Here is an 18,233-nt window from a genome sequence, read left to right as displayed (position 1 = left end):
CCCAATATTTGTAAGGTATGCCTGTATATAACATTCTTGAAAAGGCAAAACTATGGATACAGTTGCCAGGGATTGGAGAGGGGGATAAATAAGCATAGAACAGAGGATTTTTAGGGCAGTGAAATGAATACATGTCATTATACATTTGTCCAAACCCAAAGAATATAGAGCACCAAGAGTGAGCCTTAAGGTAAACTATGGACTTTGTGTGATGATGATGTATTAATGTAGATTTGTCAATTATAATAAACTAGTGGCCCGGTGCATGAAATTTGTGCGCAGGGGTGGGGGGGGTCCCTCAGACTAGCCTGCACCCTCTTCAATTGGGGACATCCCTCTCGCAATCTGGGACCGCTGGCTCCTAACCACTCACCTGCCTGCCTGCCTGATCACCCCTAACTTCCTCTGCCTTCCTGCCTGATTGCCCCTAACCCCTCTGCCTGCCTACCTGATTGCCCCTAACTGCCTCTGCCTGTCTGCCTGATCGTGCCTAACTGCCCACCCCTGCCAGCCTAATCTCGCCCCCAACTGCTCTCCCCTACCGGCCTGATCTCGCCCCCAACTGCCTCTGCCTGACTGATCACCCCTAACTGCCCTCCCCTGCCCCTGATCTTGCCCCCAACTGCCTCCCCTGCTGGCCTGGTTGCCCCCAACTGCCCTTCCCTGCTGACCTGATCTTGCCCAGTCTCTGTCTCTCTTTGTTTTTTTCTCAGCAGTCCTCTAGGCCTCCCTGCATCCCTCTTCCTCTTTCCCGGCTGGGAGGGGGCAGGGCCAGTGGGGGCCACTCCACCCACTGCCCACTCTCCCATCCATCCAGGCCTTTTCAGTCACAGTCTGTTTTGTTTCCTTATTCTGAGAGAGGCTCCGAGAGCAAGCTGGGCAGGAGGGAAAGAAAGGGAGAAAAGGCTGTGAGCTGGTGGGCGCCGTGTGTGTCTGTGTGGTTGTGAGTGAGTGTGAGTGCCAGCCCCGCCTTCCCCATCCCCATCTCTGCTGCCACAAGTCCCCACCCACCAGAGCATGCTGTGCGCGCAGTCTGGGCATTAGGTCGAGTCTCAGGTCGCTGCGGATGTGACGGACTCAGAGTTTTTATATATTAGGATGTACCTTTCTGGGAGGGATATTCATAATGGAGGAATTTATGCATGAATAGGGGCTGGAGATATATGGGAAACCCTGGTAGCTTCCCCTCAATTTTGCTGTAAATCTAGAGCAGATCCAAAAAATTATGGTCTTAATAAAAATATACAAATTCATTGCTTACAAGTTCTACCTTCTGAAAAACACTAGAACACAGTCCAGGCAAGAAAAGAATTCCCTTCTTCTGTTCTTTTAATAACATGTTCCTCATTTCCATCTGATACCTCTCCAGAATGCCCTTAATGTCCAAATCTCCAATATGCAATTCAAAACTCTTCCAGAATCTACCCATTATCCAAAGTTGCTTCCAAATTTTAGATATGTTAAAATGCCACCCAACTCCCAGTACTAAAATCAGTCTTAATCTATCCAGGTTGCTATAATCTATACTTATAAAAGAGTAATATGCTAATTAGACCAGATGTCTTCCAGACAAAGCCATGGTGGCGGGGGCCAAGGCAGAGGCAGTTAGGGGCGATCAGGCCAGCAGGGGAGGGCAGTTAGGGGCAATCAGGCTGGCAGGGGCGAGCAGTTAGGGGTAATCAGGCAAACATCTGTAACTTCGAGTCATCAATTAATTGCCTTAACTATTACATTAACACTTAGATTAGATTCTGTACCGAATGTTATGAAAATATTGATTCTGACTATTTTTGCCTGTTTTTATTGCTTTTATGGAGGAGTAAATTTTCAAAATACTACATTCTACAACATAGAAAACTTAGAAAATATAATGCTAAATGAATGAAGCCAGACAAAAAACTCATGTACTTCATGACTCCATGTATATGAAATGCCTAGAATAGGTAAAAACTCATAGAATATAGACTAGTGGTTGCTCAGAGCTTATGAGAGATGGTGGAGTTGAACGTCATTATTAACTAACTGAACCATATATATGGAACATAGATCAAGTTAGGGTATAAGGCTACTTTGAAATAAAGCCAAAACACCTATTATTGGTATAACAAGTATAATATTAAGTCCTTTATAATAAAAAACATTTCTGAGTATTGCTTGAATTAAAGCATTAGATGTTAGAAGTAGAGAATCTAAGTATAATTTAAACATCTTGTGATTGTGATTTAAAAATTATTTTCTAAAATATATGAAAGAATTATTCTGTCTAAAACAACAAATTTCCAAAATTCATTCCTTATACAAACAAATACCTTTAGGAATGGAGACTTAAGAAACTTTTCTTTTTCATTGCTCTAAGATTAAATTATGATAACCAGCAATAATGTATAATATATCTAAAAATTGTTACAGAAAACTCAATTCACCTGAATAAAAGAATCACAAATAAGTTATAAGAACATATTAATATAGATATTTATATTAAAACCTTCACATTTTAAACTAGTATTTGAAAATAGGAACTGAGGCAATTGCCAGTTAACAATGTAATTTATAATGATAAATTCAAACTTTTAGACATGGGCAAATGGGCAACCTATATGCATTTATGTAGCCTGCATTTAAAATCTAAGGTATAATGCAAAAAAATATATATATATATAAATGATAGATGTGAAAAAGGAATGCTAGTAAAATATTTTTTTTTATTTGGAGTTGTCTTCCTGATAAAGGTTGTTCCTTAATATGAACTTATTAAAGAAATCTAGGTATTAAACTAATTATATTAGTTAGTAGTGCCTGGAAAAAATTTTTTAACTCATAGATATGTCTAACACAAATATGAACCAAACAAAACATGTAAAAGAAAATATATACTTTTATAATATAGTCTATTATAATTTATTTCCTTTTACCTTTATTGTCTGTCTGCTTGTCTGAAATCGTTGATCAGATACTTGCTGCTGATGAAGGAGCTTTTCATTGACTTCTTTATATTCTTTAATAGACAATTCTGCTGTTTTTTTGGCATTCTGAAGTACACTGTTTTGTTGCTGCAAGGATATAATTCTTTCTCGTAATAAAATAACATTGCTACTTGATTTCTGGGCAGATATATTTTTTAATTTTTCTCTGTTAACTGAGAAAATATAACTGTTATATAAATAATGCTGTTCATAATATTTTTTAAATCACATTAAATCACAAAGACACTATTAATTACATATGCATTCTTACCTTTGTTAGGACCCGTTGTATGTGAACTCTTTTGAATATTACCATTCTTCTTTTGAAAAGTTGGCTTTTTGGCATTCTTGTAATAAAAATAATCCTAAATTCGAAGGTTTCATAAAAATTAGATTGTTACTCAAAAACGTCAAGTGAGATAACATGATAAATAATATTTATTTACTTGAAAATATATTTGTTTATGCAGTTAAAAGCCTAGACAATAAAATTCTATAATTGATACCAGAACTCATAAATGAACATAAAGTGTACACTAAAATTGACCTAGAGCGCAGAAGATACAAATACAAAAGTTAACCACAAAGTAGTACTAATAATTTAACCTAGGGACCATTTATAAACCTAGGCGGAAATACAGTAAAAGCAACAAAAATAAAATATTTAATAACTTATTCTCTGGGAATCTAGGTTCCTTTTCTCATATACTGTTTTCTGACTGATGAATCCCTTCTGGCAAAGGATGCTAAAATAATGTTGATGATCATAAAGCAAGTTTTCTTGAAGCTGCATGTTTTCCTCATGACATTTCAATATACTAAAGTTACATATAAAATAAAGCTATGTTGACTTTTGTTCCAAAATATTTCATCAGTTTAAAAAAGCTTCCCCAAAGCAAAAATTTAAATAGACTATTTCAAATATTATAAATCCTAATAATAAAATATGTGGTCTTATTTATGACTTTATTGACTGGGGAAAAGGAACAATGTTAATCTAGACTAATCTAAACTACTTAAAACATTTTTTTTTCAAAGATCCCAACTCAGGAACAAATAAATATAGTAAAAATTAAAAGAAAAAGTAAATTTGGCCCAATGTTACTTTGACAATGAGCCCTATATTTTATGTTGATGGATACATAAATTATATTATATACAAGGCATGGTTCTAAAGTAATAAAACTGATTTGTTAACACAAATACCAGAAACCCTTATCTAAGGGTTACTTTCTTTTGAAGTAATTATTTTCCTTTAAACTATATGTCATCTCTCAAAATATTTTTGAAATGTCTTATTTGAACTTGTCCTCATGAACAGTATATAAGATGTATTTTTTTAAAGTTTCATTGCTTTACTAAGATTCAATTAATATTTAAGTGCTATTACTGAGCACTGTAAAAAGATCCAAAACATTATTACCAAATTTAACTATTAGTCACTAGACTTAGCATCAAATTAACTAGAACTAAAATAAAATTCAGAACAGAAAAAAAATTCATACTTTGAAACAAACACAGTTAAAGTATCTTTGTAATATGGTAAATAATAAGGGAAATTCTAAGGCCAAAAATGAAGTAAAGCAGGAATCAAGAAACAACAAAATACAGAACAACTGATAATCCCTTGTGACCTTGAAATTCTATTTAAATATCAACACAGACAGGGAAAAAAAGCCTAGGTCCAAACTCAAACTGATAAATTTGAGGCAAGAAAGCTAAGACATTGTGTCAACAATTTGTACTTTTTAGTGCTGAGCAGTATTCCACGGTATGGATGTATTACAGTTTAACAATTCAGCTAATGAAAAAAGTTTTAGTTGTTGCCAGTTTTGGGCTTTTAGAAATAAAACTGTTATGATCATTCATGTATAGTTTTTTTTTGTAAACATAAACTTTCATTTTTGTGGAATAAGTGTCCAAGTGTGAGATGGCTGGTTTGTATGATAAGTGTATGATTACTTTTTTGAAGAAACTGCCCACTATTTCTCAGAATGCTGTACCACTTTATATTCACACAGAAATATATGAGATCCAGTTTCACTACATCCTTGCCAGTATTTGGTATATTCACTATTTTTTATTTTAGCTATTCTAGTAGATGTGTATCCTCACCTGAGAACATGCTTTATTGATTATATTTTAAAAAATTTTTATTGTTGAAAGTATTACAGATGTCGCCCCTTTTTTTCCCCATTGATCCCTTCTAGTCCACACCCACTCAGCATAATATTCTCCAGGTCCCTCCATGCTGTCTCAAAGGGTCAGAGAGCCTTCTTTTTTACTGCTGCATAGTATTCTATGGTGTAAATGCACCACAGCTTTTTTATCACTCATGTACTGATGGGTACTTGTTTTATTGGTTTTAGAGAGAGGGAGAGGGAGAGGGAGAGGGAGAGGGAGAGGGAGAGGGGGAAAGGGGGAGAGGGGGAGAGGGGGAGAGGGGGAGAGGGGGAGAGGGGGAGAGGGGGAGGGAGAGAGGGAGAGGGAGAAGGAGGGGGAGAGGGAGAGGGACAGGGAGAGGGAGAGGGAGAGGGAGAGGGAGAGGGAGAGGGAAATATTGAGACTGGTTTCCTCCAGTACCAGCCATGTCCTGAGAGCCAACCTGTAACCTAGGTATATGACCTGACCAGGAATCAAACCCACAACTTTTTGGTGTATGGGACAATGCTCCAACCAACTGAGCCACACAGCGAGAATTCATCAGGGTCTTAATCTGCATTTCCCTAATTGTTAATAATGTTGAACATCTTTATATATATGTACATACATATATATGCATACACACATATATATATACTAGCAGCCCGTTTGCACGAAGATTCGTGCAATAGACCTTCATTCACCTGGCTGCCTGCACCAGTTTTCTGCCGGCACCGGGGACCCAGGCCTTGGCTGTGGCCACCGCCTTCTGCCTTCTTTCAGGGTCGGGGCTTGGCCCCGGGCAGCGGCCTTGGGCTCTGCTGAACCCCAGCGTCCCTGCTAAGAATCATAGGAGCCGACCCCCAGTGGTTGCCTGCGATCCGTGCAGGCTCCCCGCTGGTGCCCAAGGCCTGGAAAGCCTCCGCCTTGGGCTCGGCTGCACCCCAACGTCCCTGCGACGGTTTCCTGGTGGGCGTGGCTTGTGGGTGTAGCGAAGGTACGGTCAATTTGCATATTACTCTATTATTAGGTAGGATACACACACACACACACACACACACACACACACATATATATATATATACATACATCCTATCTAATAAAAGGGTAATATGCAAATTAACCACCACTCCATCACAAAGATGGCGGCGCCCAGTCCCCTCAGCCTCGCTGGAGTCCTCCAGTCCTGGGAGGGCTGCCGCTGAGAGCAGGCAGCATGCGTGGCCTGGCGGAATGCTTGCTTTGTCGCCACGGCAATGGAGGGCCTCTGGGCAGTGGGCGTGGAGCGGCTGGGGTGGGATGATTGCTTCGTCACCGCGGCAATGCCCCGGCCGCAGAGGGCCTCTGGGGGATGGGGGGTGGGGGGCCAGCCCACAGCCTCCTACGCCGAGCGCAGGCCCAGAGAGGAGATGGCAGGCCCACCTCCCACGGAAGCGGCGTGGCTCCCAGCGTGCGCTGCGGTTCCCGCCAGCTCCCATGGAAGTGGTGAGCGGCCTACTGCGTGCGATATCGCGCGATGGGCTACTAGTATATGTATAAAATTCAAAAACAGATTAAATTAACCATAATTTTAACAGTAAAATAAAAGAGTTGGGAATTAAATTAAAGTTAAAATAATGGTTATCTTTGGGGTTATAGAGAAGGTCTAATATTTTCAAAACACAATTGCTACAATTTGGTCAACATTTGTTTTCTGACTACAAACAATGTATATAAATTTATTCCAAGTAGTTCATACTATATTATTATTATATGAATGGATTATGAGTTACTTTTATTTACAAACGCATTGTGCTATACATACATGACTGCAACTAAACAAAATTCCCACCCAAATAATATGTGGCAAAATAGATTTTATAGAGATTTCTATAAAATTTATCTATTTACCAATCAATCAATGAATCAGCAGACACTTAGTATATAATGCTTCATCTGAACTTTATTCTGGTGATAACTAAAAGAAACTTTTGTCATCCTTAAACTTTTTCTTCCAAAGTTCTTATGAGACCTCAAAAAATAAACACTTTTGGATCTGATTTTAAAAGAACCCTATAGGTTAAAAGATGATTTTTTTACAGCAAAATTATTTTTCCTGTTTTTCACTGATTTATACTGAACACATAAACCTTTTGGTGATATGATGTATCCATAGTAAGAATTAATAAGTTGTTTGAAATATGAATTTTTTGGAAGATTAATATCTTAAGATTTAAAACACTTTGGGAAATTAGGTAAATCCTAGAAATTAATATATTTAGTTAAACTAAATAACTTTATCATCACAAAGGCTAATAAAATACATAATTTTCCACATGTGGTATATTTCATATACTTGAAAATAATAATGAGCTTATTATCACTTTTAATTTTGGGTTGAGATATAAATACCTTAAGATTTATATTTAGAAGGATACTACCTATTTCCATTTTATCTACACAAAAAATAGAAATAAATTGGAGTTGAAAATGTTAAGAAGTGTGTATCTACACTGCATATTTCCAAGATAAGTTAATTTTTAAGGATTCACGTTAAATCACTGGCAACAAAACTTGATTTAAATAATGAAGCATAAAATAAAATTAAAAACATAGCTTATAATTAAGAAAAATGTATATATACCTTTGGGGTCTTGCCATCTGTTTTTGAATATGTTTGTACTATTCTTTTTCCTTGCATGTGGCTGTCTTCTATTTGATCACTTTCTTTCTGGTCTCTTCCATCTTCTATAGGACTTATTTTCTGGGATGTTTCTACAATAATTGTTCCCAAATTTTGAGAGGTCTGTGTTTCAGAATCACTGCTTTTGGGGAATAAAAGGGGAACATAAAATCCAAGAAGAGTTGTTAAATGTACCTCTTTTAAGTTCAAGACCAAATAATATTATAGCACAAACTGCACTTAAACTGGAAGTTTAATTTGAGCACTTACTGGTTTTCAGTGGTAAGAAAGAAAATTAGTCTAAATATATTTTAGAAAATTATAAAATCTCATCAAGAAATTAGATTATCCAGGATCAAATACAAACTAGCATCACTTCTATAGTATTTCTACTAAGCGTTTCTCAGGCAGCAGCAGTTTGATCACTTCCAGGATTGGAGTACTCACTACTTTCTGAGCCAGAGCAGAAAGCTTTAACATTTCTAACAATGTTTCCCCTTACTCTAGAACAAAATGTGAATCCCTGAGGCTTTCTCCCATTTGTCCCAGTTTCATCTCTTAGGGCCATTCATCATTCAATAAAATACTTGTTAAGCATCAACTATGTGCCAGGTACTTTTCTGGGCATTAGTAAGTGAATAAAGTAGACAAATATCCTACTCTCATCCTAGTGGGATGAGGGGGCTCGGTGGGGGGCAGGTAACAAATAAAAATAAGTAAAATATATAGTATGTTAATAGAGTGTGTTAAAGAGAAAACATAAAGCAAGGAAGGAAGATTTGGAAGTGCTGAGGTTGAGCAGAACATAGAAGTAAGTCCAATCCCTTTACCACATGGATGATCTTGTAACTATTTAAACAGTTATATGATGCTTGAGACATCTCTAGCTTTTTCATATTTTTCCAATATGAATGCTTCTGAGATTCTTTCTCACCCTGGTCACTCTTGAATGTACTCCAACTTATTTTGATGCAGCTTTATGTGCAGAATTAATTTCATAATCGAAGTGTACTATGAGAAGTACTTAGTAAACTCATGGTAGGTGCAGACTAAAATTGTGTAAGCTTCTCTGGCATGTATATTGTACTGTAGATTCACATAGGATTTAACAAAGCCTCATAAAACATTTTTATGTACACTGTTGCCAACACCCATATTTTTCCCATTGTATAGTTGAGCAAATAGCATTTTATAGTTCAATGCCTATAGTCTTGTGTATAATTGTATCTTCCTAATTTGTTGAGATATTGGAGATTTTGATTCTGTTTTATAAAACAGTCTCCAATCCTTTCAATATCATATTATCCACAAATTAGATTAATATACTTGCTGAACTTGTTTTTCTTATTTAAGGTATTAACAACTCCTGATTATCACCCATTACTGAATGGACATTGATAAAGGTAATTTGTATATTGGGACCCACAAAATGCAGGATGCCCAGTGGCAGGGTCCATGTCAGAAATCTAAACCTAAGTCAGCCACACTTATGGGCAATGCCTCTAAGGGAAAACAGAGTTTTTCATCCCAAAATATGCCTTTTGGAATACTGATTATTTTAAGCTGGTCATTTTCAAGGGGAAAAAAAAAATCAGGAAAAACCTTAGAACTTTCCCTCTTACTGCCTAAAAGAATTTACATAGAGAACCTCCTCCAGTAAGAAAGATATGATCATAGGTAACTGTAGTTTAATATGAATTAGTGTGTGATACACAGGGAAGAACCTAGGAAGGCCTGTTTGATCAAAGCCCTCACTGTGTCCCATTGTTAAAGATGGCCCAGCAAACATTTATTTACCAAACATTTGCTTTTCAATCTCCATGTGAACTACCTTTCTCCCCTTTGAAGTCCCAAACTTCAACACCCATATTCATATGGAACCCCAGTATGTATATATGTAACTTATTTAGACATTTTCTCTTGGTAATTTGTCTCATGTCAATCTGATTACTAGTCCAGCTGGAAGAATTGAGAATGGTAGAAGGAAAATTAATTTTTCCACCCCACACTTCACTGTCAAGGAAACTAACCTACCCCAATCACAATCCTCCAACTCAGCTTTAATTAACTTAACTTACCTTAGAAAATAAGGTGTGCTAGCCTTATTAGGAAATACTCAGCCTCCTAGCCAATCAGTCCCTGTTCCTTCCTTGCCTCTTCTAATGCTCTATAAAACTCTCTCTTATCAAAATTCCCTCAGGAATAGTGTTCCACTGCTTGTTAGGCTCTGTAATCCACTAATCCATGGGTGTTGTCGCCTAAATAAAGGACTTTAAACTCATTAGTAAATTGTATTATTTTTGTCATTTGACAGCATACTCTTGTAATACTAAGCAACTACGGGAAATAAATACTAATAAGGTACTAATTATATATTTATATATAAAGGATAAAGTTCTATTTTTCTAAATATTCAAGTAAATTTCTTATATTCCAGATTATAAAAAGCTAAAATAAACAGAATGTTCTGAAGTCCTTAGGCTCCACTGTGGGATTTCTAATTGTTGAAGAATTCTTTGCAGCTGAATTATTCCTAAGGATTTTCTGTCAGGCAAGAAATGGAACACTAATCCTCACCGTATAAAATTGAGTTTCACTGTTCAATAACTTAAATGACAACCCTATGTTTTAAGAGACAGTGTATGATATATCTCCCCAAATGTGACTTCTGCACATGCATTAATATGATAAAATTAGAACTGAGTGTATGATATATCTCCCCAAATGTGACTTCTGCACATGCATTAATATGATAAAATTAGAACTGAGTGTATTATGTAACTTTCATATACTTACTCATACATACATACTCACACATGAGTAAAGTGGACCACAATATTATGAAGAGTGTGGTAGTACCAACTGGATGAGATATAATTAGTAGCTGAAACTAGAATTTACTTGAAGACATACATAAGTGCTTAGTGGGTTTTAAGCTAAATAGTATTTTATCTCTGCTTTTGAGAACAGGGGGGGAAACCTTAGAAGAGGTCACAAAGAATAGAAATGCAGATTTGGTCCTTCTTCCCTACCTTCATAACCTGCCTGTTGACAAGGGGCTTGACCCAATGATCATTTAAAAGAGTGGTTTCAAACAGACTGTCAAATTACAGCGGGAAGGTTAGGGAGAGGTGGGGGAGATAAGAGGTCAACAGAAGGACTTGTATGCATGCATATTAAGCATAACCAATGGACGCAAAACTCTAGGGGGTGAGGGCATGTATGGGAGTGGGGTGAGGGAGGCAATGGTAAGATATGTACACATATAATACCTTAATAAAAAAATAAATAAAAATAAAAAAATAAAAGAGTGGTTTCAAAACTTCTCTGCATATTGGAATTGGCTGGAGAGTTTAAAAAATACTGAAGCTTGTATCCCACTCCAAAAGTTAAGAATGAATTGTACTGGGGTGTGACATGAGCTTTTGGAATTTTTATAAGATCCCCATGTGATTCCAATATGCACACAAGTTTGAGAACTACATTTTAAGATAAGTTTCAATTCTATGTCTATGCTTAAGAAAACTACCTAGAGATATCCTAAGGGGACCAAAGTTTTGTCTTCCCCAAAATATGACTTTTGTGACATTGATTTTAAGCTGGTTGTTAAGAAACAAGACTCAGAAAGAACCTGTGATCCTCCACCGTTATGCCTAAAGGAATTCAGATAGAAAAACCTGCTTCAGAAAGAGAACCTTAGCATAGTCACCTTAGCACATATGTGACAGACAGGAAGAAATCTAGCAAAGTCTGTTTCCTTCTGTGTCCCACTATTTCTGGATGGCCCAGCAAAAATTTGCTGACCATATGTTTGTTCTTTCTCCTACCTGTTAATCACCTACTTCCTTTGGAATCACAGACCCCTGCCCCACTTCTTTGTCCAAAATGGCACATAAGCTTCACTTGTTCAATGCCTTTTAGGTCTCATATCTTATGATATGCCCAGCATGTACAACCATAGGAATAAATCTTGACTATGTTCTCCTGTTAATCTGTCTATATTAATTTGATTGTTAGCCCAGATAGAAGAATTTAGAAGGTAGAAATAAAGTTATATTTTTTTGTATCCTCTTTCTCCCCCAATCCTAAATCTAAAACATACCACTATTAAGGATTTAAAAAAATACTTAGGAAAATAAAAGGAAATATATGCCATTATACAACAAGACAGAATTGATGCCATTGTAATTAGCTAGTTATTAATAACAAGAAAGGAGCAAAGAGAAGGCCAGATATTATAAGCATGTCATTCAGTTTCATCAGGAAGCTACAACTTTACATTCCACAGGGGTCCAACAAAGGGATGATTGACGCATGCCCAGTAAAGCTGGGATGACTAGAAAAGGTGCCTGCTGTAAGGCACACTTGGGACTTGTATGACTTTGGGTTTATGGGGCTCTTTTGTTCCTGCTTCCCTCCATTCACCTATGGCCATATGGACCCCACATATAATGGACCAATGGACTGCAACTAGTCTGATGCTAAACTGGAAAGGAAACCCTGGGTGCTGGCTTTGATTTTAGCTTTACTGAAACCCCAGGTATACTTCTATGACTGGACAAAGAAAGGAAAATGGGACTTTAGAAGCCCATAGAATTAATTAATTAAAAATAACTCGATCTCCCATGTGAGTTTCAGAAAATTCTTTTTCTCTGGATATCATAAAAACTTCACCCACAACAACACCCAGTGGGGAAGAGGACCCCACTTCATCTGGAATCAGAATCATGGAAAATTGTTTAATTTTTCTATTAACAATTCTGACAACATTAAGTTCTACGGTAAGTCTCAAAGAGGTGTCTATTATCTATTTGTCTTTGTGGTCACTGATGTGCTTCAAGTGCACATATGAATATATAGCCAAAGATAAGGGAAAATATAGATTTTTAGTATTCTCCTGTTGCTACTCAGTAGGAGTTGTATAATTTAAGACTAGGAATCTGCAGAGCTATAACTTTAAAGAACTAAATTTTAACCATCATTCAATTAAAGTTAGTACAATGACTTTGCATAATACATACATGAAATAATTAGTGAAGATGGTTCTTAATTTAAAGGATGTTAAACAGCTTGTAGACATCTGGTAACAAGCTGAAATGGGTCATTCAAAATTTATCTAACTAAATTAAGGGGGAAAATGTTTCTCCTCCCAGGTTGGCATGTCACAAGATAACTAAACCGACTTAGTAGGCTTGCCTGGGAATCCTTAGCTGTCGGTGTGAATATGCAAAGGGCCAGCAAATTAAATCAACCTGCCAAACTGTCAATTTCAAGCCTCATGACTGCATGAAAATAGCATCACTGGAAGAAATCAAGCATTGCCTTCTTTTGGGTTTCCTGGCACCTATTCAAATACTCATGCAGTTGTGGCTAATTTTGCATGCAAATTTCAGTCAATAAGCTCAGAACAAGACCTCCCAAGATATTTCAAAGGATCCGACAGTATTTTTTCTGAATACCAAATCGACAGTAGTTTAAATTCAATCTCCATTTGCTGGTGCTTTACATATGCACAGTGTCCCCACCACAGAGCTAAGTTAATGAGAGTCTTACCTGCTTTCACTCACATCCTCCCAGTCCTTGTCCTTGCTGAGGTTCTCAAACACATTGCTCATAACCTTGATGGAGTGATTGAGAACAGTGTGGTAACGACCCACAGAGCACTTTTTCTTGGCGGCTTTAAATTTAACCTTGGTAGTGGTTGTTTTACAATCGTATTGCCCAGATCTTACTTCTGTGGTGGCCATCTCAGATTTAGCTTTGTCTACTGAGTGCTGCAATTTCTCCATTGAATTCATCAGCTCTTCATTTTTCAACCCATTAGTTTCTGCCACTTGTCTCCTTAGGAAAGTGACTTCTCTCTCGAGCTCATTGATTTTTACTTGAAGTTCAGCTTTGTTTTTTACTACATCTTTACTCTCTTTTTGTAGTTGTTCTAACTCTTTTTCTCTGGTCTCTGCCTCTTCTTGCTGCTGTTTTAAGAGGGATTTCAGGAAATCATTTTCTTTTATTAATTTTTTATTCCCTTCTTTTAATTTTCTCGACCTTTTCTCAAAAGATTTTAGCCGATTTTCCAATTCAATGACCTAAACAGAAGAGTTTCATTTATTCTTTTAAAAGTCCAAAACCATAATCCATTGTATTTTATTACCATATCTTAGGTAAGTAAATAAAATTACATTAAGCACAAGGACAATATAAATCTAAACTACTTAATTTCTCAGGTACATTCTAAAATGTAACATAGTCTAAAATGTAATAATACATCTGTGGAATAAAGGACAGATGGTAAAAGAACTTACAATTCTATACAAAGTGACACAAAAATAAGTGTGCTAATAAACTTAGCAGAGTTTTCTGAGATCCTAACTACTTTGGCAATATAATCTACTCATTGTGAATATAATTTTTTTCAGAGCAAAACAATTTATACAAAACAGGTATATAGAGAAACTTTATTAATAAAATAACATATCCTTCAGTATTTAACAATCACATGAAAAACTGATAGCCTATTTATGAAATTATTATGAAGGATGCTTATTGCTAAATTATAAATAATTTTCATAGTCATAAAGTCCTTAGTTTACACAATAAAAGAACATTTTACAAAAAAAAGCCTGACAACTTTAAAGTATAATTATTTAAAGGTTGCATATGAATCAAATTTTTTCATTTATTTCAATAGACAATGTTCATTGAAGGACACAAAAATGACACATCCTGACATTAAAAAATTTCAAAAATTATTTGCAAAGACACTTGCATAAATAAACCTAATAAAGGATAGAATCTAAGTGCCATAAGTTTGAGTAAAAAGAAAGCAATTAATTCTAAGCAATGAGTTCCAATGAGGAGTTTATTTTAATTTAAATCTTGAAAAATAATCACTATTGTTTGGAAAGTAAATTTTACCATTTATAAAAGACCTCTTCTGATTATCTCACCATGTGAGATAGAGAGAGCCAACTGTTATCTTCCCAGAAGAGGAAATGGAGGCTCTGAAAAGTGAAGTACCACATAAAGGTAAATATTTCCTAGTTTAAACTGGGATTCAAATTCAGGATTTTTGCCCCTCCCACTGTTATACAAACCATATAGAGAAAGAAGAGTTACAGATATATGGGGTAGGTCAACTATACAGTTTATAGTTGTATGTGAAACACAGAGTTTATTATTATATTATTACTAATTACTAGAGGTCCGGTGCATGAAAATTCATGCACTGGAAGGGGAGTCCCTCAGCCCGGCCTGCCCCTTCTCACAGTCCAGGATCCCTCCGGGGCAGGAGGCGACCCGGCAATCAGGGGAAGGCAACACCCCCATCACACCTCTGCTGCTGCCACTGCCGGCAGCACAAACCTTGGCCGGCCCTGGTTACCTGATCCTCAGGCGGCCCTGGTCGGCTGGGCAGCTGACATCCAAGGCTTGCCTGCGCCTTGGGCCAGCCCTGGGTGGCTGGGAAGCCGACATCCAAGGTTTGCCTGCACCTCGGGCCGGCCCTGGGCAGCTGACATCCGAGGCTTGCCTGCACCTCAGGCCGGCCCTGGGTAGCTGGGGGGCTGAGGGGACTGGGGGACTCGGGAGGAAGGCACATGGAGTGGCCAGGCCTGCCTGGGGGCGGGCCCGGCTGTGCCGTGTGCCTGCCACCCCAGTGGGGCTGAGGGGACTGGGTGCCGCCATCTTGTGGCTGTGGGCACCGCCATCTTTGAGGGCGTGACAGTCAATTAGCATATTCCCTCCTAATTGGCTGTGGGTGCTGCCATCTTTAAGAGGGCGTTATGGTCAATTAGCATATTCCCTCTTTATTAGATATGACTGTATTATTTTCCATGCTTTTGTCCCACCCTATAGATGAAAAATGAACAAAGAACTGGAGTCAAGAAAAAATTGAGTTAAGCAAGAAACCTAAATGATTGAAAAATTATATGGACTGATATTTACTGTTAAAACAACATTCTTCAAAGGAGAAAATATTTTTGATGTATTGATAACTAATGATTTACAATAATATTCCAGAAATATACAAGTTAAAGCTTATGCATATTCTTAAAAACTTTCCAGTTTACTGGACTTTACTTAGGACAACGAAGTTGTTTCCTAAACATGAGTATAAATCATCTCTGACTTATCTATCTTTCTGTTCCCTCTATTCTTGTGAGTTAAACAAATTTCATTCAATTCAACAGTCAATCACTGTTCGGATACCCTGTCCTGGAACACGAATATTTCCTAATACAATATGAAGAATCTCAGTGAAGTTTAATTACTTTTTTCCACAGTATGTTGTACTCATCTACTACTGGACCTATGTCTTTATAGGGCTTACTCTTGACCTGGAGTAGAAGTATATCAAAAAGTTTGAACCACACTATTTTAAACCTCTATGTATTTCAGTAAAAATAATCCTATTGTTCCTTCTCAATGCAAATTCATATTTGAAGAGCTGGACAATGTGACAAAAATGCAGTGTTAAAAAATACATGAACTCTGGTTGAAACATTTTTACTTCTTTCAATCACTCTATCTCCAAATTTTATTCTCCATTTAGTAAAAAATATTACAAACTATATTACATTAAGGAATGTCACAATTTACAAACTCTTCGGTTTCAGTGGTCTTTAGTCACTCACTGCCCAAAACAGTACACTTGTCTTAAATATATTTAAAATATTTTAGTATGTTAGATTCCAAAATAATATAAGATAGACTGTATTTTAAAAAATGTATTTTGTGCAAATAATCAATTATGCCTTTTTAAATAAAATCTGACTTTGACAGTGGTGGTATAAAAATATCAATAAAAAGCAGTGTGGTCTAGTGGAAATTTAATTTTGAGTCAAGTCTGGACTCACTTCTTCCTGTGGTTGCTTTACCTCACAAAATATTTAACCTGTTTTTACTTTAGTTCTTCACCTATGAGATGGGAATAATAACACTTATCTGGCAAGTTATAAGTATCCTATGTAATAAAAGCCTAATATGCTAAGTGTCTGGTTGTCCAGTCGTCCGTTCAACCAATCAAAGTGTAATATGCTAATGATATGCTAAGGACACTCAACCGCTCGCTATGACATTCACTGTCCACCAGGGGGCAAACAGTTGACCAGTCATTATGACGTGCACTGACCACCAGGGGGCAGATGCTCTGACAGGTAGGTTAGCTTGCTGCTGGGGTCCGGCGATCGGGACTGAGTGAGACGGGCTGGACACGCCCTGGGGCCCTCCCATGGTTCCTCCCCGGCTGGCCAACCCCCGCGTCCCTCCCTGGCCCCAATCGTGCACTGGTAGGGTCCCTCGGCCTGGCCTGAGCCCTCTCGCAATCTGGGACCCCTTGGGGGATGTCGGAGAGCCAGTTTCGGCCTGATCCCGCAGGCCAGGCCGAGGGACCCCACTGGTGTACGAATATGTGCACTGGGCCTCTAGTTAATGTATGACCATATAATACCACAATTTTTGGCAGACAGTAAATTTTATAGTTTATCACATCATCATCATCGTCATTATCTCAATTATTCATTCTTACAGTTATTTTAGAAAATTATTTGAGTTGAAATAAAATTACTTATACCAAATATTGCTGAATTAGCCATTAAATCAACTTTATACTTTTGATTAAAATATAATGTAACAAATAACCATCTTTAACTTGAGATTGCAATTCTGAAGATTAGCATAATTTTTTTTCTTTTAACTAAAATCCATTTAAGTGTGAGTACAACTCATAAAAATTTTATATACTGGTGGAAAAATGTCTGTCAAAGTCTATTATGTTTAAAGTGTGTTAACTCTCTAATACGAATCAATGTTTAATCACAAGAACTGGCCAAATTTATTTGCATTTACCTTTAAATTGAAGGCCAAATAACAAAATACAAGAAACTATTTCCAAAGACTTTGAAAGGGAAAGTCCATAGCATGCTTATGTTATTCAAGATATACGCTCAAAAATTGTTCTTCAAATTATTTTAAGACCTCTGAAAATGGAAAAGAAAAATTTCAATATATTTTTGAGAATGGAAGTCTGAGGAATTGTTAAAGGCATTTGGTTTGTGTGTTATAAATCAACTCAACTCCATATTTTTCCTCCAATACTGAAAATTTTTTAAAATTTACCAAAAGGATGGCCCCATTCAAAACAAATAAAACATATCACTTTGTAATGTGTATTTATTATATACTTGCTAGGAGTGCCATGACAAAAATACTACAGACTGGGTAGCTTAAACCCTAATAACCTCCTTTTGACTTAACTCATTGAAGACCCCCATCTCCAAATTCAGTCATATTCTGAGATACTAGGAATTATAACTTTTACATAAAGATGTGGGGGGTAGGGAGGGTGGAGACACAATTCATTCCATAACAGTGTGTGATGTTAATATATTATTTTAAAATAATCTAGTTATAATTTCATTTCTACTGTGCACAAATATTGTTTTCATGTTGTTACAATCTTGTAAATT

The 18,233-nt window shown here is 36.8% G+C and overlaps 1 protein-coding gene across 2 annotated transcripts in view; it reads right to left on the bottom strand.

The window, feature by feature from the left end:
• The window catches only part of CNTLN (centlein), a 269,920-nt gene that overhangs the window by 68,683 nt on the left and 183,004 nt on the right, over positions 1 to 18,233 (bottom strand). The window contains exons 15-18 of one of the 2 annotated variants that reach the window (XM_079789996.1): positions 13,321 to 13,853; positions 7,729 to 7,909; positions 3,235 to 3,328; positions 2,913 to 3,136 (exon numbers count right to left, since the gene is read on the bottom strand). In XM_079789996.1, coding sequence (XP_079646122.1) covers positions 2,913 to 3,136; positions 3,235 to 3,328; positions 7,729 to 7,909; positions 13,321 to 13,853 — 1,032 coding nt within the window. The remainder of the gene's footprint in view (positions 1 to 2,912; positions 3,137 to 3,234; positions 3,329 to 7,728; positions 7,910 to 13,320; positions 13,854 to 18,233) is intronic. The other variant, XM_079789997.1, reaches the window with a different exon arrangement.

This window comes from Cnephaeus nilssonii (assembly GCF_951640355.1).
Source record: "Cnephaeus nilssonii genome assembly, chromosome: 14".
NCBI lineage: Eukaryota > Metazoa > Chordata > Mammalia > Chiroptera > Vespertilionidae > Cnephaeus > Cnephaeus nilssonii.
This window is presented reverse-complemented; position numbering and strand designations above follow the sequence as displayed.